At 35.7% G+C, this 17,397-nt stretch overlaps 2 protein-coding genes across 2 annotated transcripts; both read left to right on the forward strand.

The window, feature by feature from the left end:
• Nucleotides 1-5,327: 5,327 nt before the first annotated feature.
• LOC148167704 (brachyurin-like) lies at nucleotides 5,328-6,486 on the forward strand. The gene is made up of 3 exons (XM_088045337.1): nucleotides 5,328-5,415; nucleotides 5,469-5,683; nucleotides 5,734-6,486. The coding sequence occupies exons 1-3, from the start codon at nucleotides 5,359-5,361 to the stop codon at nucleotides 6,278-6,280; spliced, it is 819 nt and encodes a 272-aa protein (XP_087901463.1). The 5' UTR covers nucleotides 5,328-5,358; the 3' UTR covers nucleotides 6,281-6,486.
• A 6,292-nt stretch (nucleotides 6,487-12,778) lies between these two features.
• On the forward strand, nucleotides 12,779-13,800 carry LOC148167705 (brachyurin-like). The gene is made up of 3 exons (XM_088045297.1): nucleotides 12,779-12,888; nucleotides 12,941-13,155; nucleotides 13,206-13,800. Exons 1-3 carry the CDS (start codon nucleotides 12,832-12,834, stop codon nucleotides 13,750-13,752), a joined length of 819 nt encoding a protein of 272 aa, XP_087901423.1. The 5' UTR covers nucleotides 12,779-12,831; the 3' UTR covers nucleotides 13,753-13,800.
• Nucleotides 13,801-17,397: the final 3,597 nt, after the last annotated feature.

Raw genomic sequence — 17,397 nt, forward strand, 5'->3', positions numbered from 1 at the left:
TTCTGCGTAAAATGAGCTCAGATTTGTTGAGATTGCTTAATAAATAAACGAGGCATTGGCCAAAAACTGTATTGAAGACGTCATTTTCGGGTGATTTTGAATCAAAGTTTTTAAAGTGAAAACGACGTTTAATAGCTTTGAATTATACATCAGTCGAAAGAGAAGCTTAAAATCTATCCACTGGCCCAATTTGAAATCCATCGGACAAATAGTTTACGAATTATGGCCAAAAATAAAAAAAATTAAAAATTTTCATCGTTTGAGTCGGATTTTTTTTCGCGAAAAATCGACTATTGAAGTTTGGGCTTTTGAGAACATTTTCTAACATTTTCTAAAATGAGCCGGGAAAAAGAATGGCACAAACCACATCTCAATATCTCAAATAGTTTCCGAGATATTTAACTATTAGATATTTAAAAAATTACGAAAAATTTGGAAAAATGAAAACCAACTTTCCGAAATTTGATCGGCCATAACTCAGTTATCTGTTGTCGGATCTAAATTTAAATCCCAGATTTGGAATCTGCGTAAAATTCTACGTACAATGATGTAAATACTCCTCATTTACTTTGAATACCGCATTTCAAGATCATAATTTGTGAAAATTGTGGAGCTCTACGGCAAATTTGAGAAGATTTATCCATTGAATTGAACATAAACGAGTACTGCAACACCCAAAGACCTGTTCGTGATTGTTTTCAATACATAAATCCTCTTAAATTTGTCGTAAAGCTCCACAACTGTCACAAATTATGACCTTGAAATGCGGTATTCAAAATAAATGAGGAGTAACTTAAGTTTACTCTAAAAAATAAGCGAGATATCGATATTGGAAATTTGGCATAGTTTTAGTCATAAATTTTCGCAAAAATTGCGTTTTGTATGTAGGTGATGTACCAGTTTGTCGAACATTTAAATAATCAAAGAAACCGTTCATAAACGTAACAACATTCTGGCGAATCTGTGTTAATCCCATCACTCTGACGTCACGCGCTCCAACAGACGTCTCACTTTATGAACACACCCCAGTTACTGACAACCCTGTCAACCCATTTCGCGTAGGAATTTAGTGTATTTTGCATCATAATTTGCTACCAAACTATATGTCAACTGTCGAAATCTCCCAATCTCTCACTTTAGCTGCCTAATTGACAATTTACACAAAACGGCCTTTCAGGCTGTGCCGAGTTTTCACTATTAAATCCTTTGATTTGCAATCCAACAGGCTGTAAAAGAAACGTTTTTAACGAAAACACTGCCTAATTTTCAGAAATGTCAAAAATTTGACAACTATTTTCTCACCAAAAATCTCCCTAGGCAACGTTGCCGGTTATAATGCAGGGGAAAACTGCGGTGTTGGTGGTTTTTAAAAAAAACAGACGTTAAGAGAACTTAAAGTGGGAAATTTTATTTTTAAAGAGTTGGCAGAACTAATTAGTCTGGCTGTCACCTGTTTCCTGTCAAGTTCTTGGTCAATTTCACATTACGGATTTGATGATTCGTGTTTAATAAATTGTATCAATATAATTGAATTGTCCTTTGCGGCCAACAATGTATGTACCTAAAAATAATAGATGTGAGGTTAGGTTGTGATAGTGAAACTCAACAAACTGGTGCGGCTAAGCTCAGGGAGACGGCACAGCATAGAGAGAAAATTGTATTCCTATGCTGTGGAGACGGGCTGGGTTCAGTAGACGCAACTACAATGGGCGCCACCAGTTTCTACAACAGCAGTAAAGAGAGAAACTGGAAGCTCTTTACTTTAAGCGTTTAATAACAAAATGAAAAAGTTACAAAAGTGAAATTATACTAAGTTAAGACTAAAATGAAATGATACTGAGTTAAAATTAAATTGAAGTGATACTAAATTAAGACGAAAGTGAGATGATACTAAGATGAAACCGTAAAATTAACCGTAAATTGCTAGATTAAAATGTTAGTTAAATTACAAAAAGGGACTAAGCCTTGCTGGTTTAGTTCTTGGCGACGATGTTCGATTTGCAGGCTGGTGGAACTCTGCTGTGGGTTTTTGCGGTACCCTTTACACGGTATTTCAACTGAAACTGTGGCCCCAATTTTTGTGGCGACAGGTGTATATAAGTGCAGAGTGTATTATAGAGTTTAGGGTAATTAGCTGATGTTGGCAATTCGTTTAGAGTGGTGGGGGAGTCATATTTGTTTTGTGTGATCTTAACCTAACAAGTCATGAACTGACAACTTGTGTTCTGCTATGCATTTTTCTTGGACATTTAAAGAAAAACACAATCATGGTAGGTACAAGTTTGCATTAGGACATTTCCCTTGAAATGATTGGTAACATAGTTCATTTTATTTAGTTTTCTACTTAAACAAGGTGGGGAAACTGCACGACAAGTGATTTCAATTGGCTAGATGGAAACCAAAATGAGACAGTGGACACTATAGCTGCGAGGAACGACTTTCTAAGTACACAAAACCATCCTGGTTACGATGATCGAACCTGCTAGAACTGTGTGGACCATGATTGATTCAAAACAAAAGATGGGGGGAACTCCTTACTTGGATACAACCTTACTTGTTTGTACTAAACTGCATCTTTTTATTTGTGAGTGTTAATGATTCTAAAAAGCAGCACAATTATACCCACATTATTAAAATTAATAAAAGCCTCCACTTTGTTAATGATTTTATTCTGGAATAAGGATCAAATCCTTAAATTTTAAGCACAATGAAACGAAAAACAATACCACTTTACTAACTGACTGGTTAAGTTCATAGAAAGTTGCAAACACTCATTGTTTTGACCACTAGCTTTGAGAGCTTTGACAGCTGTCAGCTGTAGATTTGCTGTCAGTGTCAACAATATCCATACCAACATGCAATCGTAAAAATACCCTTGCACTGTACAATCGAATACATAAATTTGACGTACAGTCCCAAAAATTGATCGTGTGTTAGACTTTGGACCACAGATTCAATTGAAATATGGTGTAGAACTGGACCTGGAGCCTGGAGTCGATGGTTAAAACGTCGCGAAGATGTCGGCGAAGGCAAAAGACTGGGTTGATAACCGGGAAGAAAAACCCTACGTGGGGCAGATAAATTAGAGGATGGCCCACGTGGAACGAAAATACGAAAAGGGTAGCTAATTACCTTTGTAAAGGGTTTTTCCGGCTTAAGCTGACGAGGGTGTCGCAGGCAACGTGGTGCACAAAAAGATTTCTATCCCCAACCTTTGAAAACGACTAACGATGGGGCAGAACGACGAACACCACGCTGGATGGTGAACGATTTCGATTTTATGTGTTCAACACCACACTCGTCATGGGCACAACTGCTAGACGACTAACATGGCTCCCGGAAGACGACGAAAAGACGAAAAACTAAGAGAGCCAATAGAAATAGTGCGCGAAGAAAATCTATGAAGAAAAACCTAACCGTTCGAATCTCGCGCGCATAGTACCAACTGCAGTACCTCCGATCTGTCAAAAGAAAGCTGTTATTCGAATGAGGTTAAGTCGATGTAAACAATGGAAGGTACTAACTATTTCCACGAAACTGTTACTAGCGAGTTGATCAGCACAATGGTATGAGAAACTAATAAAAAAAGACTAAGTTCGAATTACAGGTTAGAAGCGAAACGAAGACGAGCACAAGAAAGAAAGAAAGAACGATGACGATGACTAACGAAACGAAGGAATTAACGAAAAGACGAAGGAACGTGAGCTTAACGCTACGATGCCTAGCGCTCACCTAGACATCGGTAAGGGCGTTGAAACGAAGTATCAGCCCGTCCTTCTAAGCTGATAGGAAAACGACAAATGACAGAAATTAACGTAACAATTTTAAATTGAGTTTGAAAATCAAGTGGCAAGTCGTGGTTACAAAACCATTACCAATCGTGTAACACGAAAACTCTTTGAATTGGAAAATTTAAATTTTTTATTAAAAAAGGGTGAAAAAATAATATAAAGGACTTGTTTTATAATGGCATTGGTGCACTCGTCCCATACAATACACCGGGAACTCGTGCACCAAATTGGCCATTATAAAACACGTTCTTTAATCTACTATTTTTATTATACCTGCATCATAATACTATTAAAACACCCAAAAGCGTGTTCCTAAAGGATTGTAAATGGATAGGTATAATAAAAAATAGTGTATAACACTCTTTAATAAGCGCCTTTAAAACACTGATGCGTCGTGCTCTTAAACTCGTCGTGCGTGTTTTAAAGGCTTGCTTATAAACTTGTATTATAATATACTATTCAAGAATATTTCTGAATCGAAACCTGACGGAGCAAATCGTACTTAAGATTAGCAATCAGAAGGCCATTCCACTTTAGCAATGACTTGCCACTTCTCCAGTACATTTTTTTTTTTCAAAATTTGTCATCTTTTCTTCAAGAGTTACAAATTGCAGACGATACTGCATACAAAAACGATGAGCTAAATATAGTACACTCGGTAGATCAGTAGCCACATTTAATTTTGTTGGCAATAATGAGAAGATGACTAGAACAATCACAAGAATATTTATTTATTTACTGCGTAAAGTTGGCACGTTTTGGCTTTGCGGCTACTTTTCTCCAGGGCTGTATTTAGAAAACTAGCCATATTCACTGTTGATTTTAGTGGTGTAAAAGTAACGAAAACAAGCGTACCCGTATGTATTCGTTACTATAACAGTTAGTACTCGTTACTATCGTATCGTTCCGTTACTCGTTACTTTTGATACCTTATAACAAGCCATGTTATGTTAGAGCAACGAATCGAGTCATATTGCGTACGCGTACTGTATGACTTCGCACGTTTAACTAACTCTATTATTTTCAAATTATACTTTACTTAATTATCAAACATCATTCTTTGTAACGTACATTTTTCAATTCACCGAATATGCGCGCACATGCGTAAAACATACAGTAACGAAAAATGCGAGTAACGAAATGCATTTGTGAGTAACATTTCGTTACTCGGTACTAGATGACGCACCCGTTACTCAGTACCGAATACATACGGTTTGCTACAGCTTTAGTTGATTTACAAGAAGCAATAAACTGAATCCTACCCTGAACATGCTTCTTTCATTTTATGCTTTCAAGTTGAAGATTGCAGATAATAATGAGACAGAAAGTATTTATAGAAATATAATAAGGACGTGTTTATTATGTGTAAATTTTGAGCCAAATTTGAAAAAATTGTGCCACACGTGCGAAAATTGTGTCACCTTTGATTCTTATCTTCCATTATAATGAGTCTAGACCACTTGTTATTGTCAAATTTTGCTCAACTCGTGCTTCCTTGCTCACTTCTTATCTCAAGTGCCCAAAACGGTATATAAACCCCAAACCGTCGAGTCCAACTTCAATCAAAATGAGAACTGCACTGATCATCATCGCTTTCATCGCCTTGGCGTCCGCCGCACCAAAGGTAAAACAAAATCCCAATCATAATTCACTTTTCTAAATTGTTTTTTTGCACAGGTGACCAAGTTGGGCTACCGCAACCTGTACAAAACACCCATCGCACCCCCACCCCATGGTTTGAACCCTAGAATTATCAATGGTCATGAAGCTAAGCCTCACTCAATTCCATTCCAAGCTTTCCTTGAAGTCTATGCCTTGACTGAAGGTTGGTACTGCGGTGGTTCTCTAATCTCTGAAAACTACGTTGTTACTGCTGGGCATTGTGGTGATGGGTAAGTTTTTTTCACCGTTGGAATACAAGTGATTATTGGTAAACTTCTAGTGGCGTTCAAGCCTTGGTAACTCTAGGAGCTCACAAACCACAATCTGCTGAAGACACTCAAGTTCAAATTACCAGCACTGACATTACCGTCAACAAGGATTACGACGCTGACCTGATCATCAACGACATTGCCGTCATTGGTCTTCCCAGTGGAGTGTCTCTTACTGATGCCATCCAGCCTGTCAAACTCGCCGCTGCTGGAAATGACTTCACCGGTTCCACCGCTAGGGCTAGTGGCTGGGGATTGACTGACGGCAACGGAAATCAGATTTCTGATGTCCTCAACTATGTTGATCTACCAGTCATCAGCAACAAGGACTGTTCAGCCATCTATGGCGATCTTCCAGACTCCATCGTATGTACTAGCGGTAACAACGCTGGAACCTGCAGTGGCGATTCTGGTGGTCCATTGGTGGTCGATAATGCTCTTATTGGTATCACCTCTTTTGGTGTTATAGGCTGTGATACGGAGTATCCTTCAGCGTTCACCAGAGTAACCAGCTTCCTGTCTTGGTTGCAGAGCAATACCGACGTCAAAGTAGCTTAAGTAAAAGATGTATGAAATTTAAATATAAATAAACAAATTTAAAAAAATGTTTGTTATCATCAAAAGTCGATTGTCATTTTTACAATGCGATAGTGTTAATAACATTATAAGCAAATCTTTAATCCTTGACGTCATTAATATTAACATTTTGCTTAAATCCTCTATGAGTTCATAAGTTTTTCTAGTAAATGCTACTTATTTCTGTTTCAACTTTTATTATTCTCTTAGAAAAATATTTAAATCATTTTAGTAAGTAGGAAAAGAGTATTGAATTCTGGATATTTTTAAAAACAAATATATTAAAAATTCTTGCTTTTAAATTGAATCAATTAAATTATTATTTATATCGAGATTGAAATGTTTACTTTACGATTTATATGTTTAAATTACAAAAAAATACCCGATTTTTATTTTATTCGGAAATATGTATTTTGTCATAAATCTGAAGTTCTAAAAAAAGGATTCCTAATATTGGACATCAGTTTCAGATACGTTTTTGTGTTCAAATTTTTGATTTTCAGGTTTCAAACTACAACTAGAACAGTTTTCTTCTGAAATTGATTGAGGTTAACTACAAATGTCAGTTGAAAAATCTATACCCACCTTTATAATGAGCGGCAAATTTCTTTGACAATGCATAATCACCCTCTATGCTAGAAACATTTATGAACAGCTTGTATAACATTCAAATACATTGGTACTTAATTTTGGATATCGAATATTGAGGCACCAAAGTATCCAATATTAGGGATTTAGCATACCTTGTTTCGGACAGAAAAATTGGTGTTCATTAGCCAGATTATTATTTCTTATTGATTTTTACTATAAAACAAACATTAAATATGATTTACTTACTAATAATTCAAATTTTATAGTAAATAAACGTATTTAACCCGCGCAAACAAAATATTCAAATTATTATTATCGTCATATTGAAAAATTGACAAGTGCGAGGAGTCTAGGACCTCTTGTCAAATAGTGCTCTTCCCCTACTTCATTTTCATTTGAACAAAGTCCAAATTTAACAATTAAACTTTGGTTATCAATTTCAATTACGGTTCATATTTTCCTTGTTTTCTGGCAACTCAATTCAGTTAAATAAACACCCCGTGACACAATGGAGAATTCACTTTGCAAAATTATAGCCGACATAAAAATTAGGCCATAAAAACCCGGAGAATAAAGTCATCATAAAGCACTATAAAAGAGAAAGTTTGAATAGCCCGAGAAGTTATAAACTTTAACAATCGTTTTCCTGCTAAATAAAGTACAAAATCTAAAGTCACTAGATAAAAATTTGTTGCAGCCTAAGATGGCAACGAAACCATAATAACTTTGACTTTATAAAAAAGCCTTTTTGAACAATTTTTCATTGAATTAACAACTCTTTCTTTCATTCAAAAAACTAATTTAACCGTTTACTTTTCTAATCAAATTTTGACTCATAAGATTTAGCAGCGAAATCCAATTACACCCTCATATTACATTCAAAAATTAATAAATTATTAACTCTATTTGTTCCTGCAAGTGTTTTCTAGTAACCTATAAGATCATTTTTCAAAATAATGACTCATACAATCAAGTTAATAAGTTATATTGAAACCTCACCTTAGCACTATGAATTAAGGTAAAAAACTTACAGAGAACTATTGTTTCTAACCTTGTAACTATGTAACTCCTGGTTCAAAATATGTTTTTATGTCAATTTTCCTATTCTAATAAAAATAAAATTACCTCCCGATTCTGAATCTTCGTTTTGCCTCTGTAAATTTTACTGACAAAGCTATAGAATTTTGAAGGTTAACCACTTCTGGCAAGTCTACCAACTATTTAACTTAAATTTACAAAATGGTGGGCCTATATGAAAAATATTTAGAAATTTGTAATGTTGAGACACTTTTTAAAATTCTATAACTGTTTTCAGTTTTAATGGTAAGGCCAAACAAATTTCCACTTCAGGCACTCCGACTGTTGTAATTTGTTGTTCCAGAAGAGTACAGAAACATACTTTTTTTAAAATTCGATTCTATTTTTACAATAACTTTACAACTCAATAACTCATGCCGCCTATTACATTAGAATTTCTATCTCTGTGTTTGAGGAAGTATAAGGGTAGACGGTAGATGAATGAGACAATCTCGATGAATGTTATTTTAACACTATTCTACAATGAAATTAACCTATTTACAATTATTACTACATCATTGAGCTAATTATTGCTGATTAGACAATTAGTCAATTAAAATTATTGTTAATATGGCAAAATGATCAATTTCTTCTGGAATAATTGTATGGGGTAAAAGTAGCTCTCTTCCTGATCTGACCTGACTACAGAATGTGGCGAGCTCTTCGTAGGTTAGAGTAGGGTCGCCTATTACTCTCTTTAGATGAAATTTTGTTGATTTCACCCCTGCTTCCCACAAGCCGCCAAAGTGGGGTGAGGATGGAGGAATGAAATGCCAATGTATGACCATTGTCGTTGATTCATCCTGAATTCCTGTAGCTTCTTTGATGAGTGAATTCGTTCCAACCAATGTAGAGGTGCAGACATGGGCCGAAGAGCTGCTAAAAATGCTTCTGATGTCATGTCATTGACCATCTCAATATGTATTGCCTTGGTAGAGAAGCAGATAAATATCGCAATGACCCGACCTTTGCTTGCGCGTAATTTAATTGGCCCGTCCGATGCCAAAAGTCTTCTTTATGCCGTCTTGGCTGATTTCCATTAAACTGCTGTCTTGAAGTTTGTCTGGAAGCGATTCAATGAGCTTAACGCTATTGCTGGACGATTTTCTTAAATTAAAATGCGCAGATGCAAATTAATTAATTCTTGTTGAAGTTGAATTGTTTCATCTTCGTTATTTGCACCACTTAACAAGTCGTCAACATAAAAGTCTCGCAAAGTGACTTCAGAAGCATTTAAGAAATTGTCTTTTTCATGATTTTTCACGCTGATTGTTGCCGTTTACTGGCTTGGATTTGCAAAGAGCTCAAAATCCACAAAGTCGCCAATTTTTATCAAGATTCAACGGCTGAATAACCAGAAAACAGCAGAAATCTGCACAAAATCATCAAAATTTTTAGAATAATCCGTTTATTTCGATGCTAAACGACGATTTCTCGCTGATTTTCGCTGTTTTCTGGCTTGAATTCGCAAAGAAGAGCTCGAAATCTACAAAACCATCACTTTTTATCACGATTTAACGGCTGAATTGCAAGAAAACACCAGAAATCTGCACGAATTCATCAAATTTCTTAGTGAAATCCGCTTAATTTGATGCAAAACGACGATTTGTTGCTGATTTTCGCTGTTTTCTGGCTAGGATTTGCCAATAAGAACTCGAAATCTACAAAATCAACAATTTTCATCAAGATCCAACGGCTGAATCGCGAGAAAACAGATGAAATCTGCACGAAATCATCAAAATTATTAGAAAAATCCCCTTATTTCGATGCTAAACGACGATTTTTCGCTGATTCTCGCCGATTTCTGGCTTGGATTTGCAAATAAGAGCTCGAAATCTACAAAATCACCAATTTTTATCAAGATTCAACGGCTGAATTGCAAGAAAACGCAGAAATCTGCACGAATTCATCAGATTTCTTAGTGAAATCCGCTTATTTTGATGCAAAACGACGATTTCTCGCTGATTTTTGCGGTTTTCTGGCTTGAAGGCATCATAAAATCATGCGCAGTATGTGCAATGCTTTGATTGCCAAATAGGGCGCAGACTTGTAGTCAGTTTGTACTCCCTGACTGCATCTTTTGACAAAAATCTCCAAAGAATTCTATGAAAATCTTGGTCATCTTCAGATATCTTTATCTGTCTATATATTTTTTCTATATATTCTATATATCTATTTCTATTTTCTGCAGTGAATGCTAATTTGTGGAATCGCCATCTCACAATGATATTACTGAGTTGTCGTTTAAACTTCTGGAATTTGTGGTTTTGCTCGATGCGTCAAGAACTACAGGGAGTTTTGTTGTCAATGATGAATCTCAGATTACGACTTGATGAGAAATGTAATTTTTCCCCTGACTTTCCTCATTTTTTTCCAAGCGTTTCATATGACCCAACTCTAGGTATTCACGCATAAATTCTTTGTGGTGAAACGCGAGCTCATCACTTTAGGCAAATCGTTTTTCCAATTGTTGAAATCTAGGCATTGCTCGTGGTTTAGATTTGCCTAAACTTATGTCTTTGTCATCTTCAAAGTCGAAGGGAATTTTGACTGTGTACTTTCCGTCTCGACCACGAATGATAGTTTTCACAAAATTTGTTGTAACTCGTCTGAATGCGCAACTATTGGAACGATGTTAAATTTCTGCTGACATTAGTAGTGTTGCCAAAAAAATCCAACCAAATTCGGTATTTTGTCCTAACAATTTGCCGGTTATCTTGATACCTTCAAAGATCATTTCTTTGGAGTCTTTTGCGCCTAACATGATGCCTGTTGGACCAAGTCTGCGAAAATGCAGTTTTTTCCGTTTTATCAGGCAAACTTCTAGTCAATTTTGGAAGAACAAGTAGGTCGGTTGTTAATACAAACTCACTCAAAACTCTTGGCTTGCAAGTGAGGGCAAGTTTGAATCTGCAATTCATTGTTTTTTCTCCTCCAATTCCGCTAATTTCTGCTGAGGCTTTTTGTTTAGGTAAATTGAGCAAATTGGCCGCTTCTTCCGTAATGAATGACGCTTGTAATCCAAGTTCAATTAATTAGAACAATTTTGGACCTTGATAAGTGCAGTTGCTAGAAGAACTGTGCCCTCGATTTCAACCAAGTGATTGGAAACATTGAAAGAAGACGGTTTTCGCGAATCTTGCGACTTTTGCCATGCATTGGGCTTGGTCAGGTTATGACTTTGACACGTGGTTGTTTTTTGAAAAAGAATTTTGCGCAAAATCTCGATGCAGCAACGTATGATGACTTTTGTGGCAAAGATGGCATGTATAATTTGAAGGACATTTGGAAGAAGAATCATGTCCAAGACAATTTAGACATAATTTTAACTCCTTTGCATAGTTAAATCTTTGAAAAACAATGACAATGATTTGAACTTTGGACACTGATAAATCTGATGCGATAAATTACATTAATTACAGTGAAATGTTGGAAGAGGTGTTCTATCCAAGGGATTCCAGAGCTTGAAACCTCTTCATGATGAACGACATCAGGTTATCTAGTGGCTGAATTTCTAGCGGATTTTCAATAGATGAGTCACATTAACTTTCAAGGCTTTTAAAGCACCCAGGCATTCAGATGTGGTGTTGTAGACAATTTTCAAATCTTCAATTGAATTTGGACGAACCGAATGCACAACTAAGATGTTTGAGATAAGTTTTGATGCAATGATCCTCTTGTTGTCAAATCGACCAGTCAGTGATTTCCACGCTTCATCATAATTACTCTCACTGATCTGGAAATACTGAATCATTTTATCTGCTTGATCTTCCACCTGAGTCTTGAGATACTGCATTTTTCAACTATTCAACAATAAAATTAACCTATTTACAATTATCACTGCATCATTGAACTACTTATTGCTGATTAGACAATTAAAATTATTGTTAATATGGCAAAATGATGCCTTTTCCGTCAGTTGACCGATATTATGAATTCATTGTTGTTGTTGCTGTGTAAACAGTGGCGTTGTCTTGTTGAAAATTCCCATATATTAGTTCGCCGTCGTGAAGACTCTCAAAGAATGAACGTAGCAAATTTATTTTGATACCTTTTAGCATTTACTGTTCGGTCAAAAACTTCGTCTTCAGGAAACGGAAAACCAAGCAGCAAGTTTTTAAGGATGAAGTGAATTTTCCACATATTTATATTTTTCCGAAGACCAAATTCTCATATTTTGCTATTAACATATCGGGACAGATTAAACCATCCATCATCTGTGAAAAATGTCAATTCCAATGTTTCATGTTTCAGTATTCCAATCTGGAAAGAAAATCTGTGTAACTGACAAGAAAACGAGAAAAATTCTTTTTGAAATTGTCACCCAGCCAGTGAATTTTCTCCATTTTCCTACTTTATGGCGTTCTTAAAGAAATTCTCTATAAGAAATATTTTATGTCCTAAATCAAACATGTTGAAATTAAATTAGTTCAAACTGATATAGGATTGACAGTCAGGAATACCAGCTGAATATTTCAAATCACAAATCAAAATCTCTAATAATAAATTTAAATCCACTTATGGTGATAAATCCGGTTTTCATATAAAAATTTGAACATAATTATGTATGTTACACAAAACATGAACAACATTTTTATTTTCGTCTCTACCTATTGCATTGATTCCTATCGGTGATACGTTTATACTACACTGTCTCTCTCGTCAAGATAGAACTAATCAGAGATTATGACGTATATCGACTCAAATCTCAATTGGCAAATCCAAATTGTCAATAAAGTACTTTCAATAGTGCTTCCCCTTACTCACTTCTAATCTCAAGTACCCCGTCATGTCTTTTTGAACATCACCATAAGTGCCCAAAACGGTATATAAACACCAAATCGTCGAGTCCAACTTCAATCAAAATGAGAACTGCACTGATCATCATCGCTTTCATCGCCTTGGCGTCCGCCGCACCAAAGGTAAAACAAAATCCCAATCATAATTCACTTTTATAAATTGTTTTTTGCACAGGTGACCAAGTTGGGCTACCGCAACTTGTACAAAACACCCATCGCACCCCCACCCCATGGTTTGAACCCCAGAATTATCAATGGTCATGAAGCTAAGCCTCACTCAATTCCATTCCAAGCTTTCCTTGAAGTCTATACCTTGACTGAAGGTTGGTACTGCGGTGGTTCTCTAATCTCTGAAAACTACGTTGTTACTGCTGGGCATTGTGGTGATGGGTAAGTTTTTTTCACCGTTGGAATACAAGTGATTATTGGTAAACTTCTAGTGGCGTTCAAGCCTTGGTAACTCTAGGAGCTCACAAACCACAATCTTCTGAAGACACTCAAGTTCAAATTACCAGCACTGACATAACCGTCAACAAGGATTACGACGCTGACCTGATCATCAACGACATTGCCGTCATTGGTCTTCCCAGTGGAGTGTCTCTTACTGATGCCATCCAGCCTGTCAAACTCGCCGCTGCTGGAAATGACTTCACCGGTTCCACCGCTAGGGCTAGTGGCTGGGGATTGACCGACGGCAATGGAAATCAGATTTCTGATGTCCTCAACTATGTTGATCTACCAGTCATCAGCAACGAGGACTGTTCAGCCATCTATGGCGATCTTCCAGACTCCATTGTATGTACTAGCGGTAACAACGCTGGAACCTGCAGTGGCGATTCTGGTGGTCCATTGGTGGTCGATAATGCTCTTATTGGTATCACCTCTTTTGGTGTTATAGGCTGTGATACGGAGTATCCTTCAGCGTTCACCAGAGTAACCAGCTTCCTGTCTTGGTTGCAGACCAATACCGACGTCAAAGTAGCTTAAGTAAAAGATGTATGAAATTTAAACATAAATAAACAAATTTAAAAAACATGTTTGTTATCATCAAAGGACATCCGCCATTTATACAATGTGATAGTGTGGGTAAAAAACAATCGAACGATTTCTTGTATCAAAACGCCAACGGCAGCATAATTGTTTTTAATGAAGTGTGGCGGTCTATTAACTGTCAATAACATTATAAGCAAATTTTTAATCCTTGATTTTGCTTAAATCCTCTATGGGTGATTTTTCCAACTTACAAACAGTTAAAAATTGTTGTTTTCTTGCAATTCAGCCGTTAAATCTTGATCAAAAGTGATATTTTTGTAGATTTCGAGCCTTTCTCTGCGAATTCAAGCCAGAAAACATCAAAAATCAGCGAGAAATCGTAGTTTTTCATCGAAATAAGCGGATTTCTCTAAGAATTTTGATGATTTCGTGCAGATATCTGCTGTTTTCTTGCAATTCAGCCGTTAAATCTTGATAAAAAGTGAATTTTTTTTTAGATTTCGAGCCCTTTTCTGCGAATTCAAGCCAAAAAACATCGAAAATCAGCGAGAAAACGTAGTTTTTCATCAAAAAAAGCGGATTTCTCTAAGAATTTTGAGGATTTCGTGCAGATATCTGCTGTTTTCTTGCAATTCAGCCATTAAATATTGATAAAAAGTGATGGTTTTGTAGATTTCGAGCTCTTCTTTGCGAATTCAAGCCAGAAAACATCAAAAATCAGCGAGAAATCGTAGTTTTTCATCGAAATAAGCGGATTTCTCTAAGAATTTTGATGATTTCGCGAAGATATCTGCTGTTTTCTTGCAATTCAGCCGTTAAATCTTGATAAAACGTGATGTTTTTTTAGATTTTGAGCTAGAAGTTAACTTCTAAGTAAAAATTTAAATGTTTTTTCACAATATTTCAGCTTAGGGTTAGTAAATTGATAGTTAACCAAAAAATTGTTATGTTGTCAAAATTTAAATGACGGTTTCTAGTTATTCTTGGCTAATTTTTGACTTTTTTCCAAACTCCATAAGATCTCTTTACAACATTTTTTGTTTTGATCTGTGATTCGTTGTATAAATTTACTGCCATATTTCAACAAAGAAAATTTATTGTTGAATTTATTTATTGTTGAAAGCAGACTCAGAAGCATTCCCCATAGCAGCTGAAAATAAAACATCCTTCTACACCATATTTCAACTGAAACTGTGGCCCCAATTTTGGCGGCGACAGGTGTATGTAAGTGCAGAGTGTATCTGCACAGCTAGTGATTTTATTTAAAATTGGTAATCATTTAAAGAGAGCTGTCAAAATTAGTTTGTTGACAATTATTGAAATAATTTATCAAATCAGGAATTTGTTGGAAATGCAAAAGATTGACGTCCCCTTCGAAGCAAAGTGAATAATAAAGAAGTTCTACTATGTGCTATGCGTGATCTTTGACTTAAAAAACAAAAATTGTAAATACAACACTTTTCCGAATTTTACTGAGAGTTGACGGTTTTGGATTCGTATAATTGCTCGTAAGTTTAGAAACAAAGCAAGTGGAACTAATGAATGAGTTTGAAAAAAAGAAAAGACGACGTTATCAACATCTCAAATCTCGAAGATTCTTTTTGTTTTACGGTCGGCAATTATTGACATCCCAACGTAAGGGTTTTAATTAGAAAATCTAAATGAGCCAAGTCATAATATAAATATTACTTGCAGCCAGTGCATCTTCTTATCAAAAAGCTGAAATAGACTTGCGAGAAATCTCGCCTGAGTTTCTGTCAGACTGTGCTGTTCCTAATGTAACCACCGTTGCAAGTTGACTCTCTGGAACTCGCGGAAGTTCTCGCGCGAGCAATTTTCTCTCCAGTGTATACAAGGATTTTTGATCTTGCTCAAGTTCTTTCAAATTATGGGTCTGTGGGAAATTGCAAAAGCGAGAACTCACCAGATTCTCGCGAGAGAAACTTACAGTATTTATTGCAAACAGGGTAAACACATAAGCAAGAACTCGCGTTAGAAGTGTCGCAAGATTCTCTCCAACCTATTCCAGGCTTTAAAGTGTTAAAAACTGACACGATTAGATTAGGTTCAACTACAACCCGTTTGCTGTTACATTGGGGGTTTCATTACACTTAACCTAAAGTCACACAATATTAAGACAAGAAGAACTCTTCATGTAACGAACAACATTGACGATTAGTCTTTGAATTTGTGGAAAATCATAAATAATTTCTGGTTTCTGTCAGGTTGACGTGTTTGTCAATATTTCAGATATTAACAGCAAACCCAACAAAAGTAAAAATGTAACTAGGTGATACAGTCCTATACACAATTTCGTGTACAGTCCCAAAATTTGGGCATGTGTTGAAGTTTGGACCACAGAGTCAGTTGAAATATGGTGTATTATATTGAAATACAGCTGGAAACTATTTAAATGAATTTTATGCGGATGGTCCAAGTCACGGAAATTGATATGGAACTAAAGACTTAAAAATCAAGAGAAGATAAATCATTTAATTTGGGTATGTTAGATTTGTGGAATGTAAAATCAATAGACATGTGAAAAAGTTGTAGCTTTAGCAGCAGGCAAAGATCCTAAAGAAGAAGACTGCCAAGATGGAAAGAAATGCTAGTTGGAGATGGAAAAAATGACAAAAGCTGAAATTCGTTTTTACTCTACATGTGTATTGGAAAGTGATGAATCTACTTAGAGTTAGGTAACATAGCTATGACTTCTGTAGTATGAAGTTATAGCTCTCAAGATTGTAAATTTGTTGATGTTGGTAGATGTATACTAGATTTCAGTTCTTAGCGAGGTCCAAAGGTCGAACCTGGCCCGAAATTTGGGACTGTACCCAAAAACTGTGTCGAGGAATGTACTTTTTGGGGACATTTTTAAACACCAAAAGTTGCCGACATGTATGACAGCATTTTGACAGGAACGACATAATTGTAAACACTGATGAGACATTTACATTTCGCGTTGGAATAATATCAAAAACTGTTGAATTCTGCCGAAAATATGAAGTTATTGTCTTACAAATTGAGATGGTTTTTAAATAAGTGGTTTCTTTGTTGGTTATTAACAGTGAAGTAATAAAATCTCGCTGAGTTTTTTGAAACAGGAATGCTTACTCAATTAAAGGATTGAAGAATTTTGATATATTTTGATATAATCTTGCCCCAAATTGCCTTTGTAAAAGTTTGGGGTACCTTTTTGTACTGGACGTAACCTATCATTGCGAAGTCTTCAATGGCAGCTTACGCATCGGTCCAGTTAAAGAAATGGCCGGTATCTTACTTTTTAGTGTTTTAATACTTTAATACGGACTTTCAACTTACAGTGCACTTTTTAAGAGCCAGAAAAGTTTAAAAATTTAAGCTTGTAGGTTAGAGTAAACAAATCTATTTTGACAAATTGACGTATGACATGATATCCCCCTCTTCTTCAAAACATCCCAATTAGTACCAACTTTCATGCATTTTACTAACATAATAATATACTGGTCACTCATGTATACTAGTTGACATTAAAATGGGGGCCTCGCTACGAATTGAAAAGAAGTATATTAAAAGTTCTTATTTGGCAAAATCACTTACTTTTACAAAGTCAGTGCCACACAAACTAACAGTATAAACTATAAGATAAGTGATTTAAAT

This window comes from Gnatocerus cornutus, chromosome 9 (genome assembly GCF_029298725.1).
Source record: "Gnatocerus cornutus isolate USDA-ARS CGAHR chromosome 9, icGnaCorn1.1, whole genome shotgun sequence".
Classification (NCBI taxonomy): Eukaryota; Metazoa; Arthropoda; class Insecta; order Coleoptera; family Tenebrionidae; genus Gnatocerus; species Gnatocerus cornutus.